We start from the raw sequence: 27,954 nt of genomic DNA on the forward strand, positions 1-27,954 counted from the left end.
TTTTCTGGGTTTTAAATAGTTCTTTTGAGGTCCCTATGCGCTACCCCTTATCTGGATGAAGGATTTGGTTTATGGCTAAGTAAAGGCTGAGGTGAATTTGTGCCCTATGCAGATGATGGCATGGCCCATGCTTAGTGCTTGGCCCACAGCCAATCCAAGGCACTTTCCCTTTCCATCTGAGACATGGTGGAAGTGTGGCAGGCCAGGTCTCACTAACAACTGTTTCAGTAATGACTAAGTGGTTAAATATTAAAAGCCAGTGCCCTTATACAAAGGCTGGGATGTAACAAAAGCCCATCAAGAATTTTGCCTAGGCCTTTCCTGGGCCTCTTAAAGCATACAAAATAAAGAAAGAATTCTTAACAGGACCCCTTTAGGATTAAACAAGTTTTATTGTGGTCTGAAGAAACTCCCCAGGCCTCCACAAACAAGTTTATTGGGGGGTCTAAGAGAACTCCTCAAACCTCCACCACTTAGCAGGAGAGAATACAAGGGTAATCACCCCAGCACCTGGACCCATTTAGGTTAAGTAAATTTACTGAGGCTCCAGAGGAAGGTTTTCAGGACTCAGACCTTAGTTACAGATTAAAAGAAGTTAATCACTTATGTCTTTAGATAAATGCACACTTACATGTAGACTGTTCACTTAGAAGGTATATAAGCTCTGAAAAACTGTAATTTTGAGTTGGTCTGGCGATAATTTCCAGGCCTTCTCCCTGCAACCGGTTACAGAAATAAAAACTCTCTTCCTCCCCAGCTCATCTGCATCTCGTTATTGGGCCTTGAAAAATAGCAGCACCAGCATGGCACATGTATACATATGTAACTAACCTGCACAATGTGCACATGTACCCTAAAACTTAAAGTATAATAAAAAAAAAAAAAAAAAAAAAAAGAAAAATAGCAGCCCAACCCTCAGTTTGGTCTGGGAACAGAAGGTTGTAGGGAGAGTAGCCTTTGATCCTTTGCTACTGGGGAGTGGGGAGATGGGGTTTTTCCTTCTGGTTTAGCTTTAGGAAGTTGGTGTTAATTGGCCCTAGGCTCTCGGCCCCCAGACCCAGGTGTTTTCCTTTTGATCCAGCTTTGGGAAGCCAGCACCAACTGGTCTCAGATTCCCTACTTCCAGCCCTTGCTGTTTTTCCTTGATTGAGCTTTAGGAAGTCAGCACGAAGTGGTCTTAAGTACCCTGCCTCCAAACCCTATTCTGCCTCATTTTGGCAGAGTACTTTTATATGTCTTGGATCTAATAATAAAATATCGGGGCTTGTGTTTTGTATGCCTTTTGCTTTTCTTTTTCTAGCACTTTTTTTTTTTGTATTTTCTAAAAGCACCCATCTGGAATGGCTTGGAGACAAAAACAGGTCCTTTAGCACAGTTTGAGATGCACTGATACAGAAGGTTACAGCACATTCTCAGTACTTCGGCGAATGAAGTTCTGAGATTCTGATTCCACGCCACATTCCAAGTTTTGAATACTGGTAATTTAGGTCTGATTCTACATGAAGTTCTTAATAAAATCAGTGCTCATTTTCTCAAATAAGTTTCTTTAGAGGAGGAGGTCTGGGATCAAAAGTTGGGCTGTGAAGTGGCACAATGCCTGGATCTGTACATCCAAAAAGGAGTGGAAAATTAGATAATAATCGCCCAACTTTGGCTCCTAGACCCAAACCTTTTCTCTAGAATGGGCACTGGTGCAAATACCGTGAGGCCTTCCTGCAATGAAGTGCCTATCTCAGGCGCCAGGGCACAGACCCAGTGCGTGTCACAGATCCTGTCCTGAGTGCTAGGCCAGGTGACGCCCCCACCAGGATTAAAGATCAGGGGCCCGCTGAGCCCCAGGAAGCAGTGACAGACACCTGCGCCGAGGCGGAGCGAGAAGAGCCTGGAATGGCTCCGGGCTTTGCGTCACGCAGCTCCGCCCCTCGGCCTATCTCACCCGACGCCCTCTCCGAGGGCAGGGAACGGTTGGCGGACTGAGATTGGAGGGATCAGCTCAGACTCGATGACGCAACGGGAGGCGGGGCGTGGCCGTACTCTGATTGGTGACGGGTGAGGCGGCCCGAAATCGTAGGACTTCCGAAAGCAGCGGCGGCGTTTGCTTCACTGCTTGGAAGTGTGAGTGCGCGAAGATGCGAAAGGTGGTTTTGATCACTGGGGCTAGCAGGTGAGGCTCCTTTGTGTTGGCAGAGGCGGCAGCGGATCAGGGGTCCGAGAGAGCAGGGGTCTGCGACCCTCCACGAACGGACCCCGGAAGCGCCCGCCCCTGGCTTTGCCTAGGTTCCCCGGAGTCTGCAGCAGGTGTGGGGCATGTCGGCCTCTTGAGGTGCTCAGTAACTGGTGCTTTGTATTAAACATGACAGTGAAAAGGAAAACTAGAGCATCAGTAAGTGATGAGTGTCGCAGTGATGATCCTGAGGTTATCAAGGCAATGGGGTACTCAGGCGGGCTCCGCCCCTTTTCCATCTTTGCCTACTGTTCGTATTTATCGTCAGTGCCCAATATTTTGCTCCTGACCACGTGATCATGTCTTATACTCCAGGTGTTTTGTCTGTACAAGCCTTTTGCCTACAAATTTGAACACCCATGAACATTAGGACGGTGGAGAGAAAACAATCCCGTTTCATTTAGCTCAGTGCTAGAGAGCTAACATACTCTTCAGAAACCCAGAGAAAATTAATCTTTTCCTATGAAGGCATGGTTGGGGTGCAGAATAACCAGCTCATAATAATTCCAGGGTTGCTCGTTTAGTCTCTCAGCCTCTTCTGTTGCTTGTTTTACCTGTCATTTGCACTTCTGTGAAAAATGTGTGGAGGATGAAGCCAATCAAACCATTTTTCTACTAGTTGCATTTGACATTTTTAAATGATTAAGACAGAGGACATGTTAAACATTTAAGATTGATCCACTTTCAATTATTTAACCACATGCATATTAACTAAGCCAGCTTGGTAGGTATCTGCATTTGGCAACTTTTTAGCATACCCTCTCAAGTGACCTTAACCGTTGATTGGTGCTTCTTATGTGGAAGGTACTGAGTAAGTCAGAATTGATTTTGTCTGTTCCTTTTACATACATTGTGATATGTGCAATTGTATATTAAATGCCTACTGTTCTCATGTGAGGACAAATAAATATTTTTGATGCTTTGTTGTTGGTCCTAATAGATTACTGATGGTTCCAGGCTCTTTTTGGGTTTTAACTATTAACATATTTGCCTGGAATCAGCTTAAGTCTTGAAAGAGAACTTATTACCCAGCTTTTCATTGCTATCAGCCAGGCTGGTCTGACTGCCGTCACCACTCCTATGCGGTTTTACAATGCTGGTTTTGAAGTTCTTTGTTTCCAAGTGGTGTACTCATCTAATATTTAGTGTATTCCTACCTTCTACTTAATCATGTTGAGTTCTTTCTTTTTCTATTATTTAATCATAGTTGTTGAGAGGGATTTGTACATCCTGCCATGTTACTGATGCCTCATCCTGAAAGATTCATCTCTTCCTTTATCAGAGATTTCTGGTGCTCCTTATGGTGTTTATGATACCAATAGGTGGTAGAGCCCTTGCCCCTGAGGAGCCTAGAGAGCAAAGTCAAAATGCACATAGGAAACAGCTAATAAGATGCTCTTTTGAGCCCTTACTGGTGATATATTAAATCATTTTCATGAGTGGCATAATAAGTACAAAATGAAAACCACTGGCAGGATAAAGCCCAGTAGTAGAAAAACTAAAGAACAATTCTTGTTTTCAGTCCAGTTATTTTGTCACTGAAGTTTTTCAAAACGAGAAAAACACAAACTAGGCTGTGTCTCAAGCAAGTGACTATTGGAGTGTAGGATTCCTCCCTTCTTAAATAATTGTTGAGTCTTTTCTTTCTATCTGGGCTTCTCATTGGAGGTCAAGTTGACAGAGTTTTCTGAACCAGAGAGAAATGCCTCTACCTGATGCCATCCCAGATAACCCACATCTTGTGTCTGAATTGTCCTCCCAGTGGCATTGGCCTGGCCCTCTGCAAGCGGCTGCTGGCGGAAGATGATGAGCTTCATCTGTGTTTGGCGTGCAGGAATATGAGCAAGGCAGAAGCTGTCTGTGCTGCTCTGCTGGCCTCTCACCCCACTGCTGAGGTCACCATTGTCCAGGTGGATGTCAGCAACCTGCAGTCGTTCTTCCGGGCCTCCAGGGAACTTAAGCAAAGGTATATCTCTTGCTGATGGATTTTTTTTTCTCGTGTGATTGTGCAGCATAACACTTAATAAAATAAGAGAGGAAAGAAAAACCTAAAAAGAAACAGGTGCGGCGTAAGCAGTTATGTTGAGGAAGTCTGTATAGGGTGACCCATTGTGTCTCAGTACCACGTTTTCTTTCTTTCTTTCTTTCTTTTTTTTTTTTTTAAAGAGATAGAGTCTTGCTCTGTTACCCAGGCTGGAGTGCAATGGCGTGATCTCGGCTCACTTCAACCTCTGCCTCCTGGGTTCAAGTGATTCTCTTGCCTCCACCTCCTGAGTAGCTGGGATTACAGACATGCGCCACCATGCCTGGTTAATTTTTGTATTTTTAGTAGAGATGGGGTTTTACCATGTTGGTCAGGCTGGTTTCGAACCCCTGACCTCGTGATCCACCCGCCTCGGCCTCCCAAAGTGCTGGGATTACAGGCGTCAGCCATTGCGCCTGGCCAGTACCACATTTTCAATCTCAATCATGATCATAATTATTTTATGGAGACTAATTTATGAGTACATCCTGATGTGTGATCAGTTGGTGCTGGGATTACAGGCGTGAGCCATTGCACCCAGCCAGTACCACATTTTCAGTCTCAATCATGATCATAATTATTTCATGGAGACTAAGTTATGAGTACATCCTGATATGTGATCGATCAGTTGGTGCTGGGATTACAGGTGTGAGCCATTGCACTTGGCCAGTACCACATTTTCAATCTCAACCATGATCGTAATTATTTCATGGAGACTAATTTGTAAGTACATCCTGATGTGTGATCAGTTGCACTGCCTTACGTTAAGGTAACTCCTTTGACATTTGAATTCATTTTTTACATCTTTCTTCACATAATGAATTCATTAAGTAGATAAGGCAAGTAGTGAGTGACATTTAACAAGTGAAGAAACTGAGACACAGAAATAAGGGTAATATGCCTGGGAAGGTCATCCAATCTTATATTAGTTGGGTGGGTCCGAGACCCCAGGGCTTCTCCCTGCTTCCTAAGGAGTATTTTTTTTCCCTAGGCCAGTAAAGATTTGTTCACACCTTCACAGTAATTGGCATGTAATAGACATTTGATCAATAGTTGGTATATGAAGGAATAGAGTCCTCAGATGTATAACTGCCCTGAAAGTGAACACAAAATTGCATGTAGGTGCACAATGCATTTTTTGGGCAGAGAGGGCTTTTTATTTATTTATTTGTTTTTAAATTGTAAGAGGAATTTATGATGAAAAAAGTCCAAGAAGCCTGCACTAGTCTATGCTGCCCTAGGGCTATCTGGAATAATTATTTTTCAAATATTGAGGCACTTAAGAGACAAAGAACTACCTTGTTTCCTTGGACAGTAAAATGAAATGGGTAGAAACAAGGAAGGCCTTCTTGATGAAGACGTTTGCTGAATAAAAATACTTCGTATTTTATGTGAATTGATAATCATTTGCATTTGCCTGTTCCAAATGCACAAGTTACAAAGTGAAAGCTAGTTTTCTTCACTCCAGCTCTTCTCAGTGTGGCCTTAGTCCTTTGTAAATGTGGTTTCTCTCTCCAGTACTGCTGAGCTATTAGAGTTTTCTACCGCATCTTAAAGAAAAAAAAAAAAAAACAAAAAAAACAAAAACCTGAGGAGATTTTCTAGGTTCTGTTTTCACATAAATTTTGATATATTCCATATCCCCGACTCCTCCATAACTTAAGCATCTCCAGGGCTGTGAAACTGTATACTGAATGTCCTTATGGAGATAAAAACCATGAAGTTGAGAGAAGTTATGAGTTTTAAATCATGTTTACAGGCATTCTTTTCCCAAACTTTCTTAGCCAGCTGGCTTCTTACCTGCTTTGTTTAGATTTTGTTATATTTTCTTATTTGGAAGAAAAAAACCTTCATTTCCCAGTTAATAATATCCCATTCCGACTGTAAACTAGTTCAACCATTGTGGAAGTCAGTGTGGCGATTCCTCAGGGATCTAGAACTAGAAATACCATTTGACCCAGCCATCCCATTACTGGGTATATACCCAAAGGACTATAAATCATGCTGCTATAAAGACACATGCACACGTATGTTTATTGCGGCATTATTCACAATAGCAAAGACTTGGAACCAACCCAAATGTCCAACAATGATAGACTGGATTAAGAAAATGTGGCACATATACACCATGGAATACTATGCAGCCATAAAAAATGATGAGTTCATGTCCTTTGTAGGGACATGGATGAAACTGGAAACCATCATTCTCAGTAAACTATCGCAAGAACAAAAAACCAAACACCGCATATTCTCACTCATAGGTGGGAATTGAACAATGAGATCACATGGACACAGGAAGGGGAATATCACACTCTGGGGACTGTGGTGGGGGGGGGGAGGGGGGAGGGATAGCATTGGGAGATATACCTAATGCTAGATGATGAGTTAGTGGGTGCAGCGCACCAGCATGGCACATGTATACATATGTAACTAACCTGCACAGTGTGCACATGTACCCTAAAACTTAAGGTATAATAAAAAATTAAGAGGAAAAAAAAATAATAATATCCCATTCCGATGCAGTTTACTTTTGAGACCCAAAGTTTTAACATTTATAGTACTGACTATTCCCAAATGCCTTCAAAGGTTCAAGATATTCGGTACTTTATCGCAAGTTTAGTAATTTAGTATTTCGTAAGATATTTAGCAACTTAGCACAGATTCAAGGCAGTGAGGCTGTGGGGCAGAAGGGAGCACTTCAGGTGATAAGTGAGTTGTCCCAGGTACCTGTCATCAGCGTTTTAGTGAAGTTTTGAGGTATTTATTTAGTCCACAAAACAGCCTTTTTTTTGAGATGGTTGGTGTTATTCAAGTTTAGGAAATGATGGTTGTAGTGATATTCACAAGTTTGGAATATATGAAAGTGTCCAGATAGATTCTTACTTATGTCAAGAAACTGCACCCAGTGGCTCAAATGGATCTCTTCAGTTCTAAGTCTGAAATAAACTAGAGCTAAAGAGAGCTCGAGAATCCCTTCTAATGGCTCAAGTAGCACCATCCCTGACACCTGGTCTTTCCATCTGTAGCATTCTCTTCTATTAGATAGTGCAGATGAAAACTAGTAAGAAATAGTGATGCTGTTTTATCCATATTAGAGCAATGTATCAATTATTTTATTGATGAGCGGTATGTCATTTTACTGAAGCCAGAGCTTAATTTGATGTCTTTACTAAATATTTCCTCTCCGTTCCTAGCCAAATATGTTAATATTCGTAGATAAAAGTTGGCAAATAAGGTAATAGAACAAGCAACAATGGATGAACTCACACTATCTTTGTGGCACTTACATGATGAACTGATGGTAATAATATCAGTATTTTAAATGGTCAATTTAATAATTTGAGTCATTTGTCAATTATTTATAGGATGATCAAGAAATGGTTGTATGTGATCTGTGCTGAAGACCATGTATGTATTTCAGGGTCCTAACTTTAGAAGCTATGACTCTTAATATCTTGGGTTATTCAGAGACAGTTTGGTACATAGAACTCTAGGAGATATTCTGAATATTTATGGTGTCTGTGAGTATCATGAGAGCAGGCTTTACCTGCCTTGAACCTAGTTCAAAATGAGTACATTTAAACCTATATAAGTCTTAGATGAAGAGTCTTAGATGAAGACTTACATAGGTTTAAAACTGAAAATGCTTTTTCAACTCAGCATTTCATATCCCTTCCATGACAAGTATTCAGGGGGGAGCCCAACAAGATTACCTTACCCCCATTCATCTTTTATAATCTCATTGTATTCTTACGAACTTTCATCATTTTAGGATGCATAGGACTTGTCCATGAACACTGAAAGGTTTCCACATGGATCTTCTGTTTTATTATATATTTTGGCATTCAGATTTCAGCATTAATAGATCAGGTCAGGTGAATATCAATAGTATATAAATTTTACTTGTCAACCAGAGGAGATGTGGATTTTTTTTTTTTAAAAGCAAGACACTTTGTAAGATGAGGAGAGTGGGTTTAAGAGTTAGAGGGTTGCTGCAATTCCTTATTGAGAGGACAGAGCTGGAAGGAATTATTGATCAGAGGTTTTACTTAAAGTCCACGATGACTCCACAGATTCTGTTTGAAGCCACTACCAAAGAAAGAATTCTCAAATGTTTACTGTAGCTAAAGAAAAACTGTTGAGAAAGAAATGCTGTAACTCTAATGTGCTATAAATTCTTCTGAGCTTGCTGTGGCTAATTTATTAATTTAAAAAGTATTTTTTGTCTTTCTTAGGCCTCCTTGAATCTAGTCACTCTAGAGATAGAATACACAATCTTGTCCTGATGTTTTTACTTGCAACTCACAATCTTGTTTGGTGGTTTACTTGCAGGTTTCAGAGATTAGACCGTATATATCTAAATGCTGGGATCATGCCTAAACCACAACTAAATATCAAAGCACTTCTCTTTGGCCTCTTTTCAAGGTAATTTTCATTTTATGGATGAACTGATTGGAAGGAATGTGTTCATTTTTCTGCCTAGTTTTGATGGCGTGTTAAGTTGGGGGGATGAAAGGTAAGGGGTTGTTGAAAAGGTTGAAGACAGAAAAAGGAGATGTTGCAACCATTATCATGAAAGAAAAGCAATCGTCTTTTGTGGGGAGTGCCGAAAGTCCCATTTTTTATGGTATTCTAAGTCTCCAGGACATTCTAAATGGTTTAGAAGGTCATTTTTTGGTCTGCCTGGATATGCCTATTAGCAAGAACATTTTGAAATTAGGCAGAGTTCTCAAAGAGACTCCAATTTCCAGGAAAGTTACCTTGAACTATTTCCCAGATGTATGTCAGGTGCTCTGACCAGTAGGTTGGGGAAATGCAGACAACTAATGTTTCCTGGGAGATTCTTGTTACTCATTAGTGTAGTGGCTTTCAAAAATGTTGAAACACAACCAGGAGAATTCTTATTTATAGGAATAAATCTTACTTTGTGACCCAATACACTTATTCATAAATAGGCATTCTTACTATGTGCTGCTTACTATACCAATGCTTTTGCTTTACTTCTTTTCCATTAAAAGACAGACAGACACACACACATACACACACACTCACACACTCTCTCTGTCTCTCTCTCCCCACATTGATCTTGACCTACTAAATTGACCTCCCAGCAGAACACTATATTAATATGTTTGAAGAATTCCCAGTTAAACAAACAATCTGTTTAACTCTTTTTTTGACAGTTAAACATACTTCATGCACAGGAAAACTTTTTTCCCTTTGGCATAGCTTATTATTCCTTTAGAACAGTTTACCTGTAACCTGATTGGGAAAGAGGTGAAGAGAATTTTAGCAGCAGGTTTTTGAGAGACTCAGGTTCCTATTGGTAGCGTGAGCTATAAGTATGTAAGTATTTCTGTGAATTAGTGGGGGGAAGGAGGGTCTTTGGCATTTCATTTAATACAATAACCCAGTCTGAGAAATAGGTATTTTTATTCCTGTCATTACAGAATCAAGGGAGGTGTAGTTTATGAGTCGGGGGGATGGGTTGGAAAGTGTTTTCAGTATTTCTAGTTAAAGAAGCTTTAAAAAGTCATGCAATTATCTTCTGCTGTTTCAGAAAAGTGATTCATATGTTCTCCACAGCAGAAGGTCTGCTGACCCAGGGTGATAAGATCACTGCTGATGGACTTCAGGAGGTGTTTGAGACCAATGTCTTTGGCCATTTTATCCTGGTAAAGAAGCTGTGGGCTTAATAAGCTAATATTTGGTGTGATAGTTTCTGTAAAGCTCTGGGCACAGGGCATTATTATAGTTGAACAGCCAGTTAACTGATTTAATCTCATGTTTGAGTTTTCTTGATTGCATTTGCCTTGTTTATTGTGAGCATGGAATACTTCTGGAAGATTTCCTAGTAGATTTTTCTTTAATAAATGTACTAATAGTTTTTGATTTACAGAATTACTGCAAAGATAGTACAGAGACTTTCTGTATGCCCTACACCCAGTTTCCCCTATTATTAACATTTCGCATTGGTATGATGCATTTGTCGAAATAGATGAATCAATTCTGCTACATTATTATTAACTAAAGTACACACTTTATTCAGGTTCTGTTTTTGCCTAATGTCTTTTTTCAGTTCTAGGATCCCATTCAAGATACTACATTACATTTAGCAGTCATGTCTCCTTAGGCTCTTCTTGGTTGTGACAGCTTCTCAGACTTTCCTTGTTTTTGATGACCTTGACAGTTTTGAGGAGTACTGCTTAGGTGTTATGTAGACTCTCTCAATCGGGATTTGTCTGATGTTTTTCTCATGGTGAGACTGAAGAATGTGGTTTTTGGGAGGAAGGCCACAGAGGTAAAGTGACATTCTCATGACATCATATCAAGGGTGTATTCTTTCAGTATGACTTCTCAGTGTTGATATTAACCTTGATCACCTGGCTTGAGGTCATGTCTGTCAGGTTTCTCCATTGTTAAGTTACTTTTTCTTTCTCCCTTTTCATACTCTACTTTTTGAAAGAAAGTTGGGCCGGGCACGGTGGCTCCTGCCTGTAATCCTAGCACTTTGGGAGGCCAAGGCAGGCGGATTACCTGAGGTCGGGAGTTTGAGATCAGCCTGACCAACATGGAGAAACCCCATCTCTATCAAAAAACAAAATTAGCCGGGTGTGGTGACGCATGCCTGTAATCCCAGCTGCTTGGGAGGCTGAGGCAGAAGAATCGCTTGAACCCGGGAGGCGGAGGTTGCGGTGAGCTGAGGTCATGCCATTGCACTCCAGCCTGGGCAACAAGAGTGAAACTCAATCTCAAAAAAAAAAAGAGAAAAAGAAAGAAAGTTACTATGTGCAGCCAATGCATACTGGCTAGTGCTCTACCTTCTTAAGAGAGTGGGTTATCTACAGAAATTATTTGGATTTTTTCCACAAGGGAGATTGTCAGTTCTCCTTTATTTATGTCTTTATTCAATCATTTATTGTATCCATATGGACTCATGTTTATGTATTTGCTGCTTTGAAATTATAAATACTATTTTATTTTCCTGCTCAAATTTTTTCAGTTTTGGCCACTGGGAACACTTTCAGTTGGCTCCTGTATCTCTTTGGCACACCCCCATTGTTATGGTTTTCTCTTTTTGTTTTAGCTTTCATTTTGAGCAGTTTCTTACTATCTGGCACTACAAGATGCTTCAGACTCATCTTGTGTTTTCCTTGTTCAGTCCTAGAATCAGCTACTTTTCTAAAGACATATGTTTTCTTTTATCAGAGAATGGTTATTAGAAACCAAGATCTGGGTGCTTATTGCTACTCAGATATCAGTGTCTTCTAAATCCTCTCTGCTGATAGACTAAGAGATATATATGTACATACTAACTCATGTATGTATACATATCTATAAATATTTTTCTGTGTAACTAATTCATGTCTCTTTTAGATAACTAGTTAATACTGATGTCTCTGACCCTAATCTCTTACCATACAGTACAGTGGTTTCAAAATTTTTATCTGTATTCTGTCAGTATATTTTAATACTTTTTTTTTTTTCTTTCACCCAGATTCGGGAACTGGAGCCTCTCCTCTGTCACAGTGACAATCCATCTCAGCTCATCTGGACATCATCTCGCAATGCAAGGAAATCTAATTTCAGCCTCGAGGACTTCCAGCACAGCAAAGGCAAGGAACCCTACAGCTCTTCCAAATATGCCACTGACCTTTTGAGTGTGGCTTTGAACAGGAACTTCAACCAGCAGGTAAGGCCTGTCTCAGTGACGGAAATGGCAGAGAAGGGTTCTCTTAATTACCTGCTGTTGATTTCCTAATAAGGTAGCTGGCTTTCCACTAACTCTTGTAGTTTAGATTGATATTTGGTGTATATGAAAGTGTTAGGGCAGAGATAATTGGCTCCTGACATTATAGTTATAGGTAGTTCATTCATCATTCTGTGGTTCTTCAGGAATTCTAACTTATGTTAACAGAGTGACACTACTAAAAGTGATAATAGCTACTGTTTTGGTACTTGCTGTGTTTCAGGTGCTGTATTCGTCTGTGTATGTCATTAAATACCTGCCTCATTACATGGAGGTGGGTCTAAGTATTACCATTTTCAGATGAGGACACTAAATCTCGGAGAACTTAAGTCATTTACCTGATGGTCACACAACTTGTAAATGGTAGAGCTCAGAATTGAGCCCGAGGCTGTCTGACTTTATAGCTTGGACTTTTCCCACTGTACCATGCTGCCTCCTAGTGTTTGTCATAGCAGACGTTTATAGGACAGTCAAGTAGTTATAAAACCTTCTGGATAGTGGTGGTTTTAGGTAAGACTCCAGAGCTCTGTCTCTATGAGGATCTCAGTTTATGGGATGTTTTTCAGGGGATGGCGACCCTTGTTGGTCATACTGAGTCCTTGTTGCCACTATGGTCTGCAGCTTACTGCTTCTTTGTATGTCTCTGTTGCCCAGGTCTAAATTCTGACCTGAAAATCTCCAGTCTTCCCCTTGGACATTTTCTTTTGTTTGCTTTGATTAACAGCGTTGTATGAGTATGGGGATATGGAGAAGTTTAATTTCACTAACATTTACAAAAGACCTATCATGTTTAGGGCACTGGGCTAGGTTTAGGGTTGAGGAGGAAAGTGAAATAAGAAGATGATCAAGAATTATGTTTTACTTCAACGGAGCTTCTTGGATCATGAATTAGACATAGAAATATAACTCTTATGTGATGGTCTAGACCTGGCTTATTCCGGAATTGCTACCTTTATCAGGTGGTATTCTGTGTTCTGGCTCTTAGAATGATGCCGCCCTTTTTTTTTGAGACAGAGTCTCATTCTGTTGCCCAGGCTGGAGTGCAGTGGCACAATCTTGGCTCACTGCAACCTCTATCTTCTGAATTCAAGTGATTCTTGTGCCTCAGCTTCTCGAGTAGCTGGAATTACAGGGATGTGCCACCACACCCAATTTTTGTGTTTTTAGTAGAGACAGGGTTTTACTATGTTGGCCAAGCTGGTCTCGAACTCCTGACCTCAGGTATCTGCCTGCCTCAGCCTCCCAAAATGCTGGGATTACAGTGCTTGCATCCAGCCTGAATCATGCCTCTTATAAAGTTGAAGCTAAGAGCATACTTTCTAGAACTGAATTTGAATCCTGACTCTTTGTAACCCTAGGCATATTATTTAATCTCCCTATGCCTCAGTTTCCTCATCTGAAAAATAGGGATAGTAATAGTGCCTGCCTCACAGATTTATTGGGAAGATTGACTGAGGGGGATCTGTATGAAGCACTCACAGCAGTGTTTTGTATTCAGAATGTGAGTTTGTATGTACATGTGTCTGTACAAATATGTACATGTGGATATACATGAGTGTGGGTATGTATTTGTGTGCCTACCCATGTGTAGCGGGTTCATATGTACATGTACAGGTTTTGTGGGTGTGTGCACATGTGTTTGTGAATGTATTTTTTGGGTGTGTGCATGTGTGTAGGTGTCAGTGCATGTGGTCTGCACATGCATGTACATGTTCTTGTATTGGCTGTTAATATTGCAGGTTGGACTCAGCATGTTGGCCCAATTGTGCACCTCCTTCTGAAGTTTCTTGAGATGTTTAAAAACTTGTCACAACTGCTTCCTGATACTCTGAGAACTCCCTTTTAGAGGGATTAGCTTTTCCTTTCATAAAAAGGTCTGGGATTCTATTTAAGTCTCAATTATCAAGTAAGCTTTGGGATTTTATCTTTTACGAAGGAGGGAGATTTAGCTATTGCTTGTAAAATCTGTTGAGATTGGTTCTCAGCCAATGACTTTTTCTTCTTGGCCTTTATGAGGAAAGAAGCAGCTGAGAAAGAATAACATTACAGGATTCCTTTTGAAGCCCTGTGTTACTGGAAATGTTGTCAGGTTCTATATAGACTGCCTGATAGACTTTAATTATCCATGCATGCTCCCCCACTCAAGCTGTATAGAAATACTCAGGATCATCACAATTAATCCCTATAATTAAACAAATGGAAGGATACAGTCTTGGTTAAGATTGTCTTCTTCTTTCTTTTTTGTTTTTCTCTCAACATCAGAGAATTATATATGTTGGAAACGCTGGATTTTAGTTTGAAGATTTCTTCGTTTAGGACAGAATAGTCCCCAAGTGATCCTAGGAAGCTCCTAGAATAAGAACTTTTCCTTAGCTGTTTTAGCGGCAGAGTACATTGTTTGCTTAGGAAAAACTTTTGGACTATCATGAGGATAAGTCTTAGCTCTTGACTTTTTTCTAGAGGATTGTTGGTAAATCAAGGGGATTCTCAGGGATGGTTGATCCATGTCAGGCAGTGCCAAGCCTCTGCAGTACCAAATAAAGGATGAAAAGCCTCCAGGTTCTGTTGCTTAGGGTGCTGTCTGTCCGTTGAACTGTCTGTTAAACTGGCACTTCCTATTTTTTTATTTAAAAGAAAAAATGAGTTTAAAAATGATAAAAATGAGTTAAAATAGTCAATATCAAAATAAAGTAAAATGTATAGTATAAATTAAACTAAATAAAATAGTAAAACAAATCCCAATAAGAGGCATGATCCCAGGGCTCCAGGACTTAACTATAGATCACATAGGACCCTTTGTATTAACCTAAGCTCTGTGTTAATTGGGGCTCTCTTTGTAGGGTGGAACTTTCTAAAATGAGTTCTAGGCTAAGGACCTGATTTAGAGATCTTCAGTTGGAGAAAGTTTTGTGATAGCACATGCAGCCTAATGCTGGGAGCACCCACCTCAAGCTAGAGGTATGGGTCTTATGTACTTGCAGGGAAACAGACACATACTTTAGGTTTAGCTGTCTATTTATTAGGCCAGAAACTTCTTGAAGGCAAGGACTGTACTCCGTACATCTTTTAATCTTAAATGCTCATTATGATTAAAAAGCTGATCTTCAGTTAAGCCAATAATAGGGAAAACTCAGATAACCAGGCCCTGCTTTTCTCCCCCAACTTTAAGATTGGTTATTTTTTATACTGCAAAGTTCATGAGAATAGAGAATTTGTCCCACTAATTTTTGCATCCTGGGTGCCTCTCACAGTGGGTTCTCTTAATACATGATTCTTCGACATAAACGTTTTACCCAACTTCAGAGACAACTCAGAACATAAATTCTTTATTACCTGACTTCTGGCTCATGTACATACCTCTTTTATTAACTAGCATGTAGCTGGACTGAGTCAATATACACTGAGTTAAAGTCTCATTGCTACACCTCTCTGTTCCTAGGATCTCTATTCCAATGTGGCCTGTCCAGGTACAGCATTGACCAATTTGACATATGGAATTCTGCCTCCGTTTATATGGACGCTGTTGATGCCGGCAATATTGCTAGTAAGTGATGAATACTTCTTTTCTTAACTCATAAAAATCTCTTTTTGGGACCTAGAAGATATGTTTAAAGGTTGGGAAATGATTTAAGGAATTGAACCTGAATGCCATTTAACTTGAGGTTTTTGAACTTACTTAATGTGAAACCTCTGCTTAATATTTCTAAATGTTACTGCCACACCACCATTTGAGTGTCCACTTCTCTTTAAAGGAATGTTTCATTGCTCATGCACCACAGATCCCAAGAGTTCTGTAATCATATAATTTTAGAAAACCCATGTTGAACATTGTTAAACTGGACTTCTCTAAGTTTTCAAACTGATCCTGTGCATCAAAAGTTCCCAAGAAGGGGATAATTGTGTACTATGTAACTATACAACCATATTTTTGTTTTGTGATTTGAACGTCTTGCAGGACCATTGTTTCTGTGGCACATCTTGAAAAATGCTACTTTTAGGAATGATTCTCTCTTTAGGGCTCAGGAAGAAGTGTCTCTTCCTTAGGGCAGGCATAAAGTAAAGATCAGAAGTAAATAGGCCTTCATGTTAAAAGTAGTTGATTTGGAATAATGGAGATTAAATGATGTTTCTTTTTTGACTTCTATATTTTTTGTTACTTAAAAAGTGTTCTATAATCAGAAAGGCAGAGTTTTTAAAAATATTTAAATGAATAATTCTTTCATGACTCTATTCTAAACCACCAAAAAATAACTGTTGTTTTCTTTTCTGCAGCTTCGCTTTTTTGCAAATGCATTCACTTTGACACCATATAATGGAACAGAAGCTCTGGTATGTTACTGAAGTTTTTATAACTTGTATGATGACTTAGCAGATGTGAATTATAGGTTCACTCGTAGTAGAAATAATTTCAACAGAAAAGATAATCAGAGAATAAGCTCTGTGAATAATTGAGGTCCCGTTTGGAACTTAAGTGGACTATAAGGCTAAGCACAGAACATTAGGAGTGAAGTTTGCAAGTTTAACATCTACCATGGCACTGGGCACCATGACTGTAGGGAAAGCACTTCTTTAGAGGCAAGATACACCAGCAGCTAGAGGAGAGACAGAGCAATGGGAAGCTGGAGGGACAGGCAGAGCAGGACGGTGACTGCACAATCAGTCTGTGATTTCCCGTGGAGAAAGAGCATTTTGTGGGTCAAGAGCCAGGACAACAAGGTTCAACACCATTCCCCTCTATAAAGATTTTCTTCCCTCTCTTAGAAGATCAAGTTGTTATTTTATTAGGAAGCCAGTGGAGTTAAATCACACATGGCAAATGGGTTGCATGTGTTTCCTCATCAATGGCAGACATTACTAATGGGCTATAATACTCCTTTCTGCTATACACATGTGATGTCTCTGAATATTCTTCAACCCAGAGCTCCAGAGGCAGCCTCTACTAACGGTTCAGAATTGTCATACATAAAAAGTCCATTGTATCTGAGTCAGTTCTTTACATTTGTCTCCCTCAACCCATTGAACTCCTTCAGGATTTTTGCTATTCACTTTGGAAACCTGAGGACCTAGCATTGTAGTACTTAGTAGATTCTTAAATCTTAATTGAGATTAGCTAAGGAAAACATAAATGGAATTGGCTTTGATGCTCTTGTTTTGGTAAGTGTTACAGAAATAAATGCATTTATTGTGGGAATACAAATTGGTTGTAGAAGCAAGTGCTTTTAAACTATATTTTAATTGGTTCTCAATATATTTGCCAAACCATTCACTGATGATATTTGAGAGGATGTTTATAATTTGTCTGGGGAGCTCTATAAAGTGCAGATAGTGACTCTCCACCAGCCTCACTTACCTTGGGCAGAAGAAACAAATCATTGACACATCCTCCCTTTCCAGGTATGGCTTTTCCACCAAAAGCCTGAATCTCTCAATCCTCTGATCAAATATCTGAGTGCCACTACTGGCTTTGGAAGAAATTACATTATGACCCAGAAGGTAAATGTGCTTACATTGTTGCACTGATGTTTGCTGTTGGGTTGATGAATTAAGCCCGTGTTCCTGACCAGCCCCTCAGCCCCCCAGCTTCGCTTCTCTGGGTACTCACTGTTCACCAGCATCACACGGGCCTGATTTTATTTCATCCTGCTCTCTCCTGCTTCTCGCACATCTTGTTCCCCCGACTTGAGCTGCTCTCAGCCTCTCGATGATTGATTTGTGCTCATCCTTCAGATCAGTTTATGCCATAGCCTTTAGTGACCCTGTAGACCGGCCCTGGGTGCCTCTGTAATAGGCTTTCTTGACATCTCGTACCTGTTGCAGATCATGCTTGTTCACCTTTGGGTTCCCCTGTCAGAATGTAAGCTCTGTGAGGAGGAGGGTCGTACCCCATTTCCTAGCAGGCTGCCTTACACATGGTAGACGCTCAGTAAATACGTTGCAGGTTGAATGAAATATGAAGTGTTTTTCTGTGTGAAGTTAACTTCCCTTTGAGTATTCAATTCTGCTTGTGACAATTGTCAGCTTTAATAGATGGTGTTTTGAAGAGGAACAGAATAATGTGCAGAAAAAAAAGTCAGTACTGTGTTTTTTAGACTTGGTATAATCTAAAATGAAATCAAACATAGAGTTACATACTGGGGAATAAGAAAATTTATTTTAAACTAAGAGAACTACTTTGTTGTACTTTTGTCATGCGTAAGGTTTATTTCAGCCCCTGATTTTCCACTGTCCAGCCTGTTGTGAGGAAGCATTAGCATAAGATAAAATGAGATTGAGGTGACTGTTATCGCAGGTAAGTCAAGTAACTGGCATTGATCTTGGCCTCTGTTAGTAGCATGAGTTAAAAGGGGAGCCATGCACTTGGCTTCCTGTGCTATCTGTTCACTAAAAGTGAACCTTCCAGGTTTTTCAAAATATGTTCTGTGGGATACTAGTTTCCTGAGAAGATTTGCAAGAAGTAGTTCCTCTAGCAAGTAAAATTGAACCATGCTTCATATTACATTCCCCTCTTTCAGAGACTTGTACAGCATACATCAGCAAAGTAAAGGCTGTGAGAAGTTGAAACAGTTAAGAAATGTGTGTGAAATATTTTATCCTGCTGTTTTCAGTACTTCACCATGAATTTTTTTTAAAGCAAATTTTACATAACCTGCAACATCCCTTTGGGGAATTCTATTGTAAACTAATAGCTTACTTTAGGCTAGCAGGGTGTATTTGAACTTACTATCTATTAACTTAGAAGGAATGATTTGTTTATCAAGGGGAAAATGTTTAGTTCTACAAACTGACATACTCATTAGCATTTTATGGAAATGCATTGAAGAAAGTATTTTAACCTTTGATTAATTTGGGGAAGTCAGCTTTCTCTTCTGTTAAAAGATGGGGTTGAACTAGAAGAGTTCTGTAATGCTTCTTCCAGTTCCATTATGGAAAAACTCTAACTTGATTGAAGATAAATGTTATTTTCTTTCTTTTTTTTTAAATTATTATTATACTTCAAGTTCTAGAGTACATGTGCACAACGTGCAGGTTTGTTACATATGTATACATGTGCCATGTTGGTGTGCTGCACCCAATAACTCATAATTTACATTAGGTATATCTCCTAATGCTATCCCTCCCCATTACACCCACCCCACAACAGGCCCCAGTGTGTGAGGTTCCCCTTCCTGTGTCCATGTGTTCTCATTGTTCAGTTCCCACCTATGAGTGAGAACATGCGGTGTTTGGTTTTTTGTCCTTATGATAGTTTGCTGAGAATGATGGTTTCCAGCTTCATCCATGTCCCTACAAAGGATATGAACTCATCCTTTTTTATGGCTGCATAGTATTCTATGCGGTATATGTGCCACATTTTCTTAATCCAGTCTATCATTGATGGACATTTGGGTTGATTCCAAGTCTTTGCTATTGTGAATAGTGCCGCAGTAAACATACATGTGCATCTGTCTTTATAGCAGCATGATTTATAATCCTTTGGGTATATACCCAATAATGGGATGGCTGGGTCAAATGGTATTTCTAGTTCTAGATCCTTGAGGAATCGCCACACTGTCTTTCACAATGGTTGAACTAGTTTACAGTCCCACCAACAGTGTAAAAGTGTTCCTATTTCTCCACATCCTCTCCAGCACCTGTTGTTTCCTGACTTTTTAATGATCGCCATTCTAACTGGTGTGAGATGGTATCTCACTGTGGTTTTGATTTGCATTTCTCTGATGGCCAGTGATGATGAGCATTTTTTCTTGTGTCTTTTGCTTGCATAAATGTCTTCTTCTGAGAAGTGTCTGTTCATATCCTTTGCCCACTTGTTGATGGGGTTGTTTGTTTTTTTCTTGTAAATTTGAGTTCATTGTAGATTCTGGATATTAGCCCTTTGTCAGATGGGTAGATTGTGAAAATTTTCTCCCATTCTGTAGGTTGCCTTCCTCTGATGGTAGTTTCTTTTGCTTTGCAGAAGCTCTTTAGTTTAATTAGATCCCATTTGTCAATTTTGGCTTTTGTTGCCATTGCTTTTGGTGTTTTAGACATGAAGTCCTTGCCCATGCCTATGTCCTGAATGGTATTGCCTAGGTTTTCTTCTAGGGTTTTTATGGTTTTAGGTCTAACATTTAAGTATTTAATCCATCTCAAATTAATTTTTGTATAAGGTGTAAGGAAGGGATCCAGTTTCAGCTTTCTACATATGGCTAGCCAGTTTTCCCAGCACCATTTATGAAATAGGGAATCCTTTCCCCATTTCTTGTTTTTGTCAGGTTTGTCAAAGATCAGATGGTTGTAGATATGCGGCATTATTTCTGAGGGCTGTGTTCTGTTCCATTGGTCTATATCTCTGTTTTGGTACCAGTACCATGCTGTTTTGGTTACTGTAGCCTTGTAGTATAGTTTGAAGTCAGGTAGCGTGATGCCTCCAGCTTTGTTCTTTTGGCTTAGGAATGTCTTGGCAATGCGGGCCCTTTTTTGGCTCCATATGAACTTGAAAGTAGTTTTTTCCAACTCTGTGAAGAAAGTCATTGGCAGCTTGATGGGGATGGCATTGAATCTATACATTACCTTGGCCAGTATGGCCATTTTCATGATATTGATTCTTCCTATCCATGAGCATAGAATGTTCTTCCATTTGTTTGTGTCCTCTTTTATTTCATTGAGCAGTGGTTTGTAGTTCTCCTTGACGAGGTCCTTCACATCTCTTGTAAGTTGAATTCCTAGATATTTTATTCTCTTTGAAGCAATTGTGAATGGGAGTTCACTAATGATTTGGCTCTCTGTTTGTCTCCTATTGGTGTATAAGAATGCTTGTGATTTTTGCACATTGATTTTGTATCCTGAGACTTTGCTGAAGTTGCTTATCAGCTTAAGGAGATTTTGGGCTGAGACAATGGGGTTTTCTAAATATACAATCATGTAATTTGCAAACAGGGACAATTTGACCTCCCCTTTTCCTAATTGAATACCCTTTCTTTCTTTCTCCTGCCTGATTGCCCTGGCCAGAACTTCCAACACTATGTTGAATAGAAGTAGAGAGAGAGGGTGTCCCTGTCTTGTGCCAGTTTTCAAAGGGAATGCTTCTAGTTTTTGCCCATTCAATATGATATTGGCTGTGAGTTTGTCATAAATAGCTCTTATTATTTTGAGATATGTCCGATCAATACCTAATTTATTGAGAATTTTTAACACGAAGCGCTGTTGAATTTTGTCAAAGGTCTTTTCTGCATCTATTGAGATAATCTTGTGGTTTTTGTCTTTGGTTCTGTTTATATGCTGGATTACGTTTATTGATTTGCGTATGTTGAATCAGCCTTGCATCCCAGGGATGAAGCTCACTTGATCATGGTGGATAAGCTTTTTGATGTGCTGCTGGATTCGGTTTGCCAGTATTTTATTGAGGATTTTTGCATCAGTGTTCGTCAGGGATATTGGTCTAAAATTCTCTTTTTTTGTTGTGTCTGTGTCAGGCTTTGGTATCAGGATGATGCTGGTCTCATAAAATGAGTTAGGGAGGATTCCCTCTTTTTCTATTGATTGGAATAGTTTCAGAAGGAATGGTACCAGCTCCTCCTTGTACCTCTGGTAGAATTCGGCTGTGAATCCGTCTGGTCCTGGGCTTTTTTTGGTTGGTAGGCTATTAATTATTGCCTCAATTTCAGATCCTGTTATTGGTCTATTCAGGGATTTGACCCCTTCCTGGTTTAGTCTTGGGAGGGTGTAAGTGTACAGGAATTTATCCATTTCTTCTAGATTTTCTAGTTTATTTGCATAGAGGTGTTTATAGTATTCTCAGATGGGATCGGTGGTGATATCCCTTTTATCATTTTTTATTGAGTCTATTTGATTCTTCTCTCTCTTCTTCTTTATTAGTCTGGCTAGCAGTCTATCAATTTTGTTGATCTTTTCAAAAAACCAGCTCCTGGATTCATTGATTTTTTGAAGGGTTTTTTTGTGTCTCTATCTCCTTCAGTTCTGCTCTGATCTTAGTTATTTCTTGCCTTCTGCTAGCTTTTGAATGTGTTTGCTTTTGCTTCTCTAGTTCTTTTAATTGTGATGTTAGAGTGTCAATTTTAGATCTTTCCTGCTTTCTCTTGTGGGCTTTTAGTGCTATAAATTTCGCTCTACACACTGCTTTAAATGTGTCCCAGAGATTCTGGTGTGTTGTGTCTTTGTTCTCATTGGTTTCAAAGAACATCTTTATGTCTGCCTTCATTTCGTTATGTACCCAGTAGTCATTCAGGAGCAGGTTGTTCAGTTTCCATGTAGTTGAGTGGTTTTGAGTGAGTTTCTTAATCCTGAGTTCTAGTTTGATTGCACTGTGGTCTGAGAGACAGTTTGTTATAATTTCTGTTCTTCCACATTTGCTGAGGAATGCTTTACTTCCAACTATGTGGTCAATTTTGGAATAAGTGCTATGTGGTGCTGAGAAGAATGCATATTCTGTTGATTTGGGGTGGAGAGTTCTGTAGATGTCTATTAGGTCTGCTTGGTGCAGAGCTGAGTTCAATTCCTGGATATCCTTGTTAACTTTCTGTCTCGTTGATCTGTCTAATATTGACAGTGGGGTGTTAAAGTCTCCCATTATTATTGTATGGGAGTCTAAGCCTCTTTGTAGGTCTCTAAGGACTTGCTTTATGAATCTGGGTGCTCCTGTACTGGGTGCATATATATTTAGGATAGTTAGTTCTTCTTGTTGAATTGATCCCTTTACCATTATGTAATGGCCTTCTTTGTGTCTTTGATCTTTGTTGGTTTCAAGTCTGTTTTATCAGAGACTAGGGTTGCAACCCCTGCCTTTGTTTGTTTTCCATTTGCTTGGTGGATCTCCCTCCATCCCTTTATTTTGAGCCTATGTGTGTCTCTGCACATGAAATGGGTCTCCTGAATATAGCACACTGATGGGTCTTGACTCTTTATCCAATTTGCCAGTCTGTGTCTTTTAATTGGATCATTTAGCCCATTTACATTTAAGGTTAATATTGTTATGTGTGAATTTGATCCTGTCATTATGATGTTAGCTGGTTATTTTGTTTGTTAGTTGATGCAGTTTCTTCCTAGCATCGCTGGTCTTTACAATTTGGCATGGTTTTGCAGTGGCTGGTACCGGTTGTTCCTTTCCATGTTTAGTGCTTCCTTCAGGAGTTCTTGTAGGGCAGGCCTGGTGGTGACAAAATCTCTCAGCATTTGCTTGTCTGTAAAGTATTTTATTTCTCCTTCACTCATGAAGCTAAGTTTGGCTGGATATGAAAATCTGGATTGAAAATTCTTTTCTTTAAGAATGTTGAATATCGGCCCCCACTGTCTTCTGGCTTGTAGAGTTTCTGCCAAGAGATCCGCTGTTAAGTCTGATGGGCTTCCCTTTGTGGGTAACCCGACCTTTCTCTCTGGCTGCCCTTAAAAATGTTATTTTCAAAATGTTCAAAAGTTTATTTAATTTTTAGCCTTTCAATTTTGTGAACAAAGAGGCTGTTCTTGAAGTTTAGGCTCTGTGTTGGCTTGATAAAAGGATATCACTATTTTAAAAGGGCTGAAAGTTTGCCTGCACATACTGTCGAGATTTTCTGCATGAAACACAAGAATGTAAAATAACTATAGATTAAACTAGATAGAATCTTAAATTTCTTGCATGTAAAAGCATTTAGGAGAGAGGCAGTCTCAGGCTGCCATGGTAAGTCCACAAATTGTCAGGTACTCAAGTTCCTTGCAGTCACCACCTGGCCATCTTTAGGGCGTGGCCCTCAGGCTTGTGGCTCGAGAGTGGTATGGAAGAAGGGAAGAAAAAAGGGATGCTTTATTTCTCTTGAAGAGACTCCAGGTATTATTTACATCTCACTAGCCAGAACATAGTCTCATGGCTGTGGCACCCATTGTTTCAATGTGGGCTGAAGTTTCGTCTTATATCCAGAGGGCAGTGAGCCCAGCTAAAACCAGGGCTCTTTTACTAAGCCAGATTGATATTAGGAAGTGAGTAGTCGTTAACAATTCACAAAACTCTTGATTTTTCTGTTTTGTCCTTTGATAACACAGTTGGTTGGTGTCTTCTGTTACTGGGCATATAAAAGTTGGGGGAGATAGCAAAACTCAGATCTTTCAGTCTTGCTGTTTAAGACTGTTAAGACATACTGAGATTTAGTATGTCTTCAGGCTCTCAGCTTCTTCCACGTGTCTGCCACCATGGCCCTTTCTTGCTGCCTCCTTTCTTTTTATTTCATATATTGAATGCCTTTTTTTTAATACAAATACTATTCATCTTATTTTTCCTTTCTAGACATCTCTATGTTTGCTTCTTTTCCAGATGGACCTAGATGAAGACACTGCTGAAAAATTTTATCAAAAGTTACTGGAACTGGAAAAGCACATTAGGGTCACTATTCAAAAAACAGATAATCAGGCCAGGCTCAGTGGCTCATGCCTATAATTCCAGCACTTTGGGAGGCCAAGGCAGAAGGATCACTTGAGACCAGGAGTTCGAGACCAGCCTGAGAAACATAGTGAGCCCTTGTCTCTACAAAAAGAAATAAAAATAATAGCTGGGTGTGGTGGCATGCGCATGTAGTCCCAACTACTCAGGAGGATGAGGTGGGGGGATCTCTTGAGGCTGGGAGGCGGAGGTTGCAGTGAGCTGAGATTGTGCCACTGCACTCCAGCCTGGGTGACAGCGAGACCCTGTCTCAAAACATATATATATATATTTAATATATATATAAAGCCAGAGCTGACAATGACACTCTGGAACATTGCATACCTTCTGTACATTCTGGGGTACATGGATTTCTACTGAGTTGGATAATATGCATTTGTAATAAACTATGAACTATGACTCTCTTTTCCTTCCTTTTGGAATTATCTCCAAGACTGTGTATGTGTATGCATATGAGAAAAAGATTGGGCTGGGCACGGTGGCTCAAGCCTGTAATCCCAGCACTTTGGGAGCCTGAGGTGGGCGGATCATGAGGTCAGGAGTTTGAGACCAGCCTGGCCAACATGGCAAAAACCCATCTCTACTAAAAATACAAAACTTAGCCAGGTGTGGTGGCGTGCACCTGTAATCTCAGCTACTTGGGAGGCTGAGACAGGAGAATCACTTGAACTCAGGAAGCAGAGGTTGCAGTGGGCCGAGATCGCAGCACTGTACTGCAGCCTGGGTGACAGAGCAAGACTCCATCTCAAAAATAAAAAATTGATTAAGTAAAAATATTAATTAGTTATTCTCTAGAGTGGTATCACATCAAAATTATTAGAGTTCTTTTCTGAAAGATTTTATGTAAAAATAAAAATTATTCGAGTCACCCAACAGAGTATCTGTTTATATTATTCTGCCAACTGGGGCCTAAGCTGTGCTCCATGGGACAAGAGGTGGACTTGAATAATTGTGACACAGGCACACACTGCTCCTTTCTTTGGCCTGCCCCCCAGCAAAAGGAAGTACTGCCCACTATCTGAGTGGCAGTCGGAACTTCGTTGCTTTATGAGCAATTTTTTTAGCTCTTTTGCCTTATTTCTTCCTCCATATGTTGCTTCTGACAATCTTAAGATTGTTAGAATCCTAACAATCCTCATGTGGGTGCCCATGTGGTTAATAACAAAAACCAAATAGATAGATGTTTGGGTCACTTGAATTATTTCTTGTTTAAAAAATATCTTTTATTGATTCTGAGGGAGTTCATGCTAATATTGGGCCTGACCCTTAACACTATTTGCATATTTATTAGTGACCAATCCATTTTCATGATTGTAAACTTGCAGCAAGAAATTATTCACTCACATTAAGTTTCAATAAAATTTTCTAACTGGGTAACTGCTGGTGTAAGGTACACTATAGTGAGGATTTAGTTTACATGTATCAGATAATCATGCAAACTTTATAAATTTTCAAAGAACCACACCCCAGGCCTCATTTGATATGAAGAAAAATGATAAAATGCTGTATATTTTTACTTTAAATATAACCAATGTAATGCCTGAAATCTAAAGTCAGTAAAATTTGGAATGACTTGACAAAAGTAAAAAATGATATATAATTTCCTCACAGTTTAAAGTATGAAGCTTTTGGTTCTAGTTTCTCTAATTTTGTTGTTAAAGGTTTTCTATAAACATTCTGTAAGTGAAAATGAGAGCTGCACACCACTGTGTCCACCGTCTTTGGGAGAGAAGGGTGAAGTTGACCTGAAATCAGAGCTGTTTTTCACTCTTCCATTCACTCACATTGTAAATTTGGAAGAAGCACATTATCTGTTGTGAATCTCAGGTTCCTCATATGTAAAGTGGAGTGGTTATCTTTTTGCTGCTTCTACTCATGGGTATGGAGTGAAGATTTAATGCAATAATATATGTGAATGAATAAAGAGCTTTTTTGGGCACATTGTAATAATTTTTACTGGAGATTGAATATGCCAGAGTATCATGGTTCAAATGCTACGGTGTAAGGCACTGAGTGATCACTTCCTATCTGGTAGAGTTGGTTAATTTTCCAAGTTTGACCCGGAAGCAGCATCTGATCAAGTGGGAGGGCATGGTGGGAGGAGTATGGGCTTTAGGGCTGGGAAGACCTTGGATCAGATTTGGATTTAGCCAGTTAACTATCTGTATGGAGTTCGAGACCAGTTGTATAACTTTGGGCAAGTTACTTCAATTTGTACCTCAGTTTAATTACATAAAGTATTGATGCCAGTGCCTACCTTGCAGAATTGTGATAATATCCTAGTAGGTGCACAGTCAATGCAAATTGATACTGAATTCTGTTCTACGTTAAGTACCCAAAAGGAAGCTTTAAACATGAACCAATCTTGATTTCACGTCATTGATGATGTGTCACTAGGTTGGTGCTGTGCGTATTTTCTGAGCCATTTTATCCAGTTTCCTCAAAATAGGGAACACTCCCTTCCCACACTCCCAAATGATGTACCTGTATAATTGGTTCCTTTCATTAAACAATCCTAGGTTTCACTGTTTTTGTATCTGACTGGAGTAGTAAGTTAAAGATTCAACTGCTAGGAAGTTGGATTTCAGCAGATGCCTGCTTTCTGCCTTGATCTGGTACATTTATTTTGATTTCCAATGGGTTCAGTATAATTCATTCGTTCCACAGATGAGCACCGACCACATGCCAGGCACTGTTGGGTTTTGAGGATATAGAAGTTAACATATGAATGATAGAGTGAGACATCTCAAATGCTTCTAGGCATTCTAGAAAGAATTGAGAACATGGGAAAGGCAACTTTGAGGAGATGAAGGCTGAGTTTTTTTTTTTTTTTTTTTTTTTTTTTTAGAATTGATGGAAGCCATGATCATCAGATTCAGGAAAAATGGCAAGTTCCACACAAGATAGACACAGATAAAGAAAAACCTAGACATAGTGAAACTGCAGAGAACCAAAGAAACTAACTTGCAAAAACAATTGGAGACAATAGATTATTGACAAAAATCACTGGGTGGATTAGCTAATGCCTACAATCCCAGCACTGGCCAAAGTGGAAGGATAGCTTAAGGCCAGGAGTTAGAGACCAGCCTGGGCAACATAACGAGATGCTGTCTTTACCAAAAATAAATCATTTCTTTTTAATATTGTTGGATTTGCTTTGCTAATATTTTATGGAGAATTTATGTGTCTAAGTTCATGAAAGATATTGGCCTGTACTTTTTTTTGGTTTTGACTGGTTTGGTTATTTGGCAATAGCAACCTCATAAAATGAGTTGAAGTGTTCTCTCACCTTCTATATTCTGGAATATTATATAACATTGGTGTTAATTCCTCTTTAAATATTTGGTAGAATTCACCAGTGAAACCATCTGGGCCTGGAGATTTATTTTATGAATCTTTAAAATTATGCATGTAATTGTTAATGATGATAAAACTGTTCAGATTTTCTGTTTTATCTTGTGTTTTTGTCATTTGTACTTTTTAAGGAATTGGTCAATTATTTCTAAGTTTTCAAATTTATTAGCATAAAAGTTGCTTGTAGTAGTATTTTC

The 27,954-nt window shown here is 39.5% G+C and overlaps 1 protein-coding gene across 2 annotated transcripts; it reads left to right on the forward strand.

The window, feature by feature from the left end:
• The first annotated feature begins 1,995 nt into the window (after positions 1-1,995).
• LOC100985156 (3-keto-steroid reductase/17-beta-hydroxysteroid dehydrogenase 7) lies at positions 1,996-24,802 on the forward strand. 2 transcript variants are annotated; one of them, XM_034930340.3, is made up of 9 exons: positions 2,000-2,164; positions 3,987-4,190; positions 8,580-8,672; positions 9,808-9,922; positions 11,746-11,940; positions 15,437-15,541; positions 16,270-16,326; positions 17,392-17,490; positions 24,278-24,802. In XM_034930340.3, the coding sequence occupies exons 1-9, from the start codon at positions 2,130-2,132 to the stop codon at positions 24,398-24,400; spliced, it is 1,026 nt and encodes a 341-aa protein (XP_034786231.1). In that variant the 5' UTR covers positions 2,000-2,129; the 3' UTR covers positions 24,401-24,802. The 2 variants fall into 2 exon arrangements, with proteins under 2 accessions (XP_034786232.1, XP_034786231.1); XM_034930341.3 differs by lacking the exon at positions 17,392-17,490 and having other exon boundaries at positions 1,996-2,164.
• The last annotated feature ends 3,152 nt before the right edge of the window (positions 24,803-27,954 follow it).

This window comes from Pan paniscus, chromosome 8, assembly GCF_029289425.2.
Source record: "Pan paniscus chromosome 8, NHGRI_mPanPan1-v2.0_pri, whole genome shotgun sequence".
Classification (NCBI taxonomy): domain Eukaryota; kingdom Metazoa; phylum Chordata; class Mammalia; order Primates; family Hominidae; genus Pan; species Pan paniscus.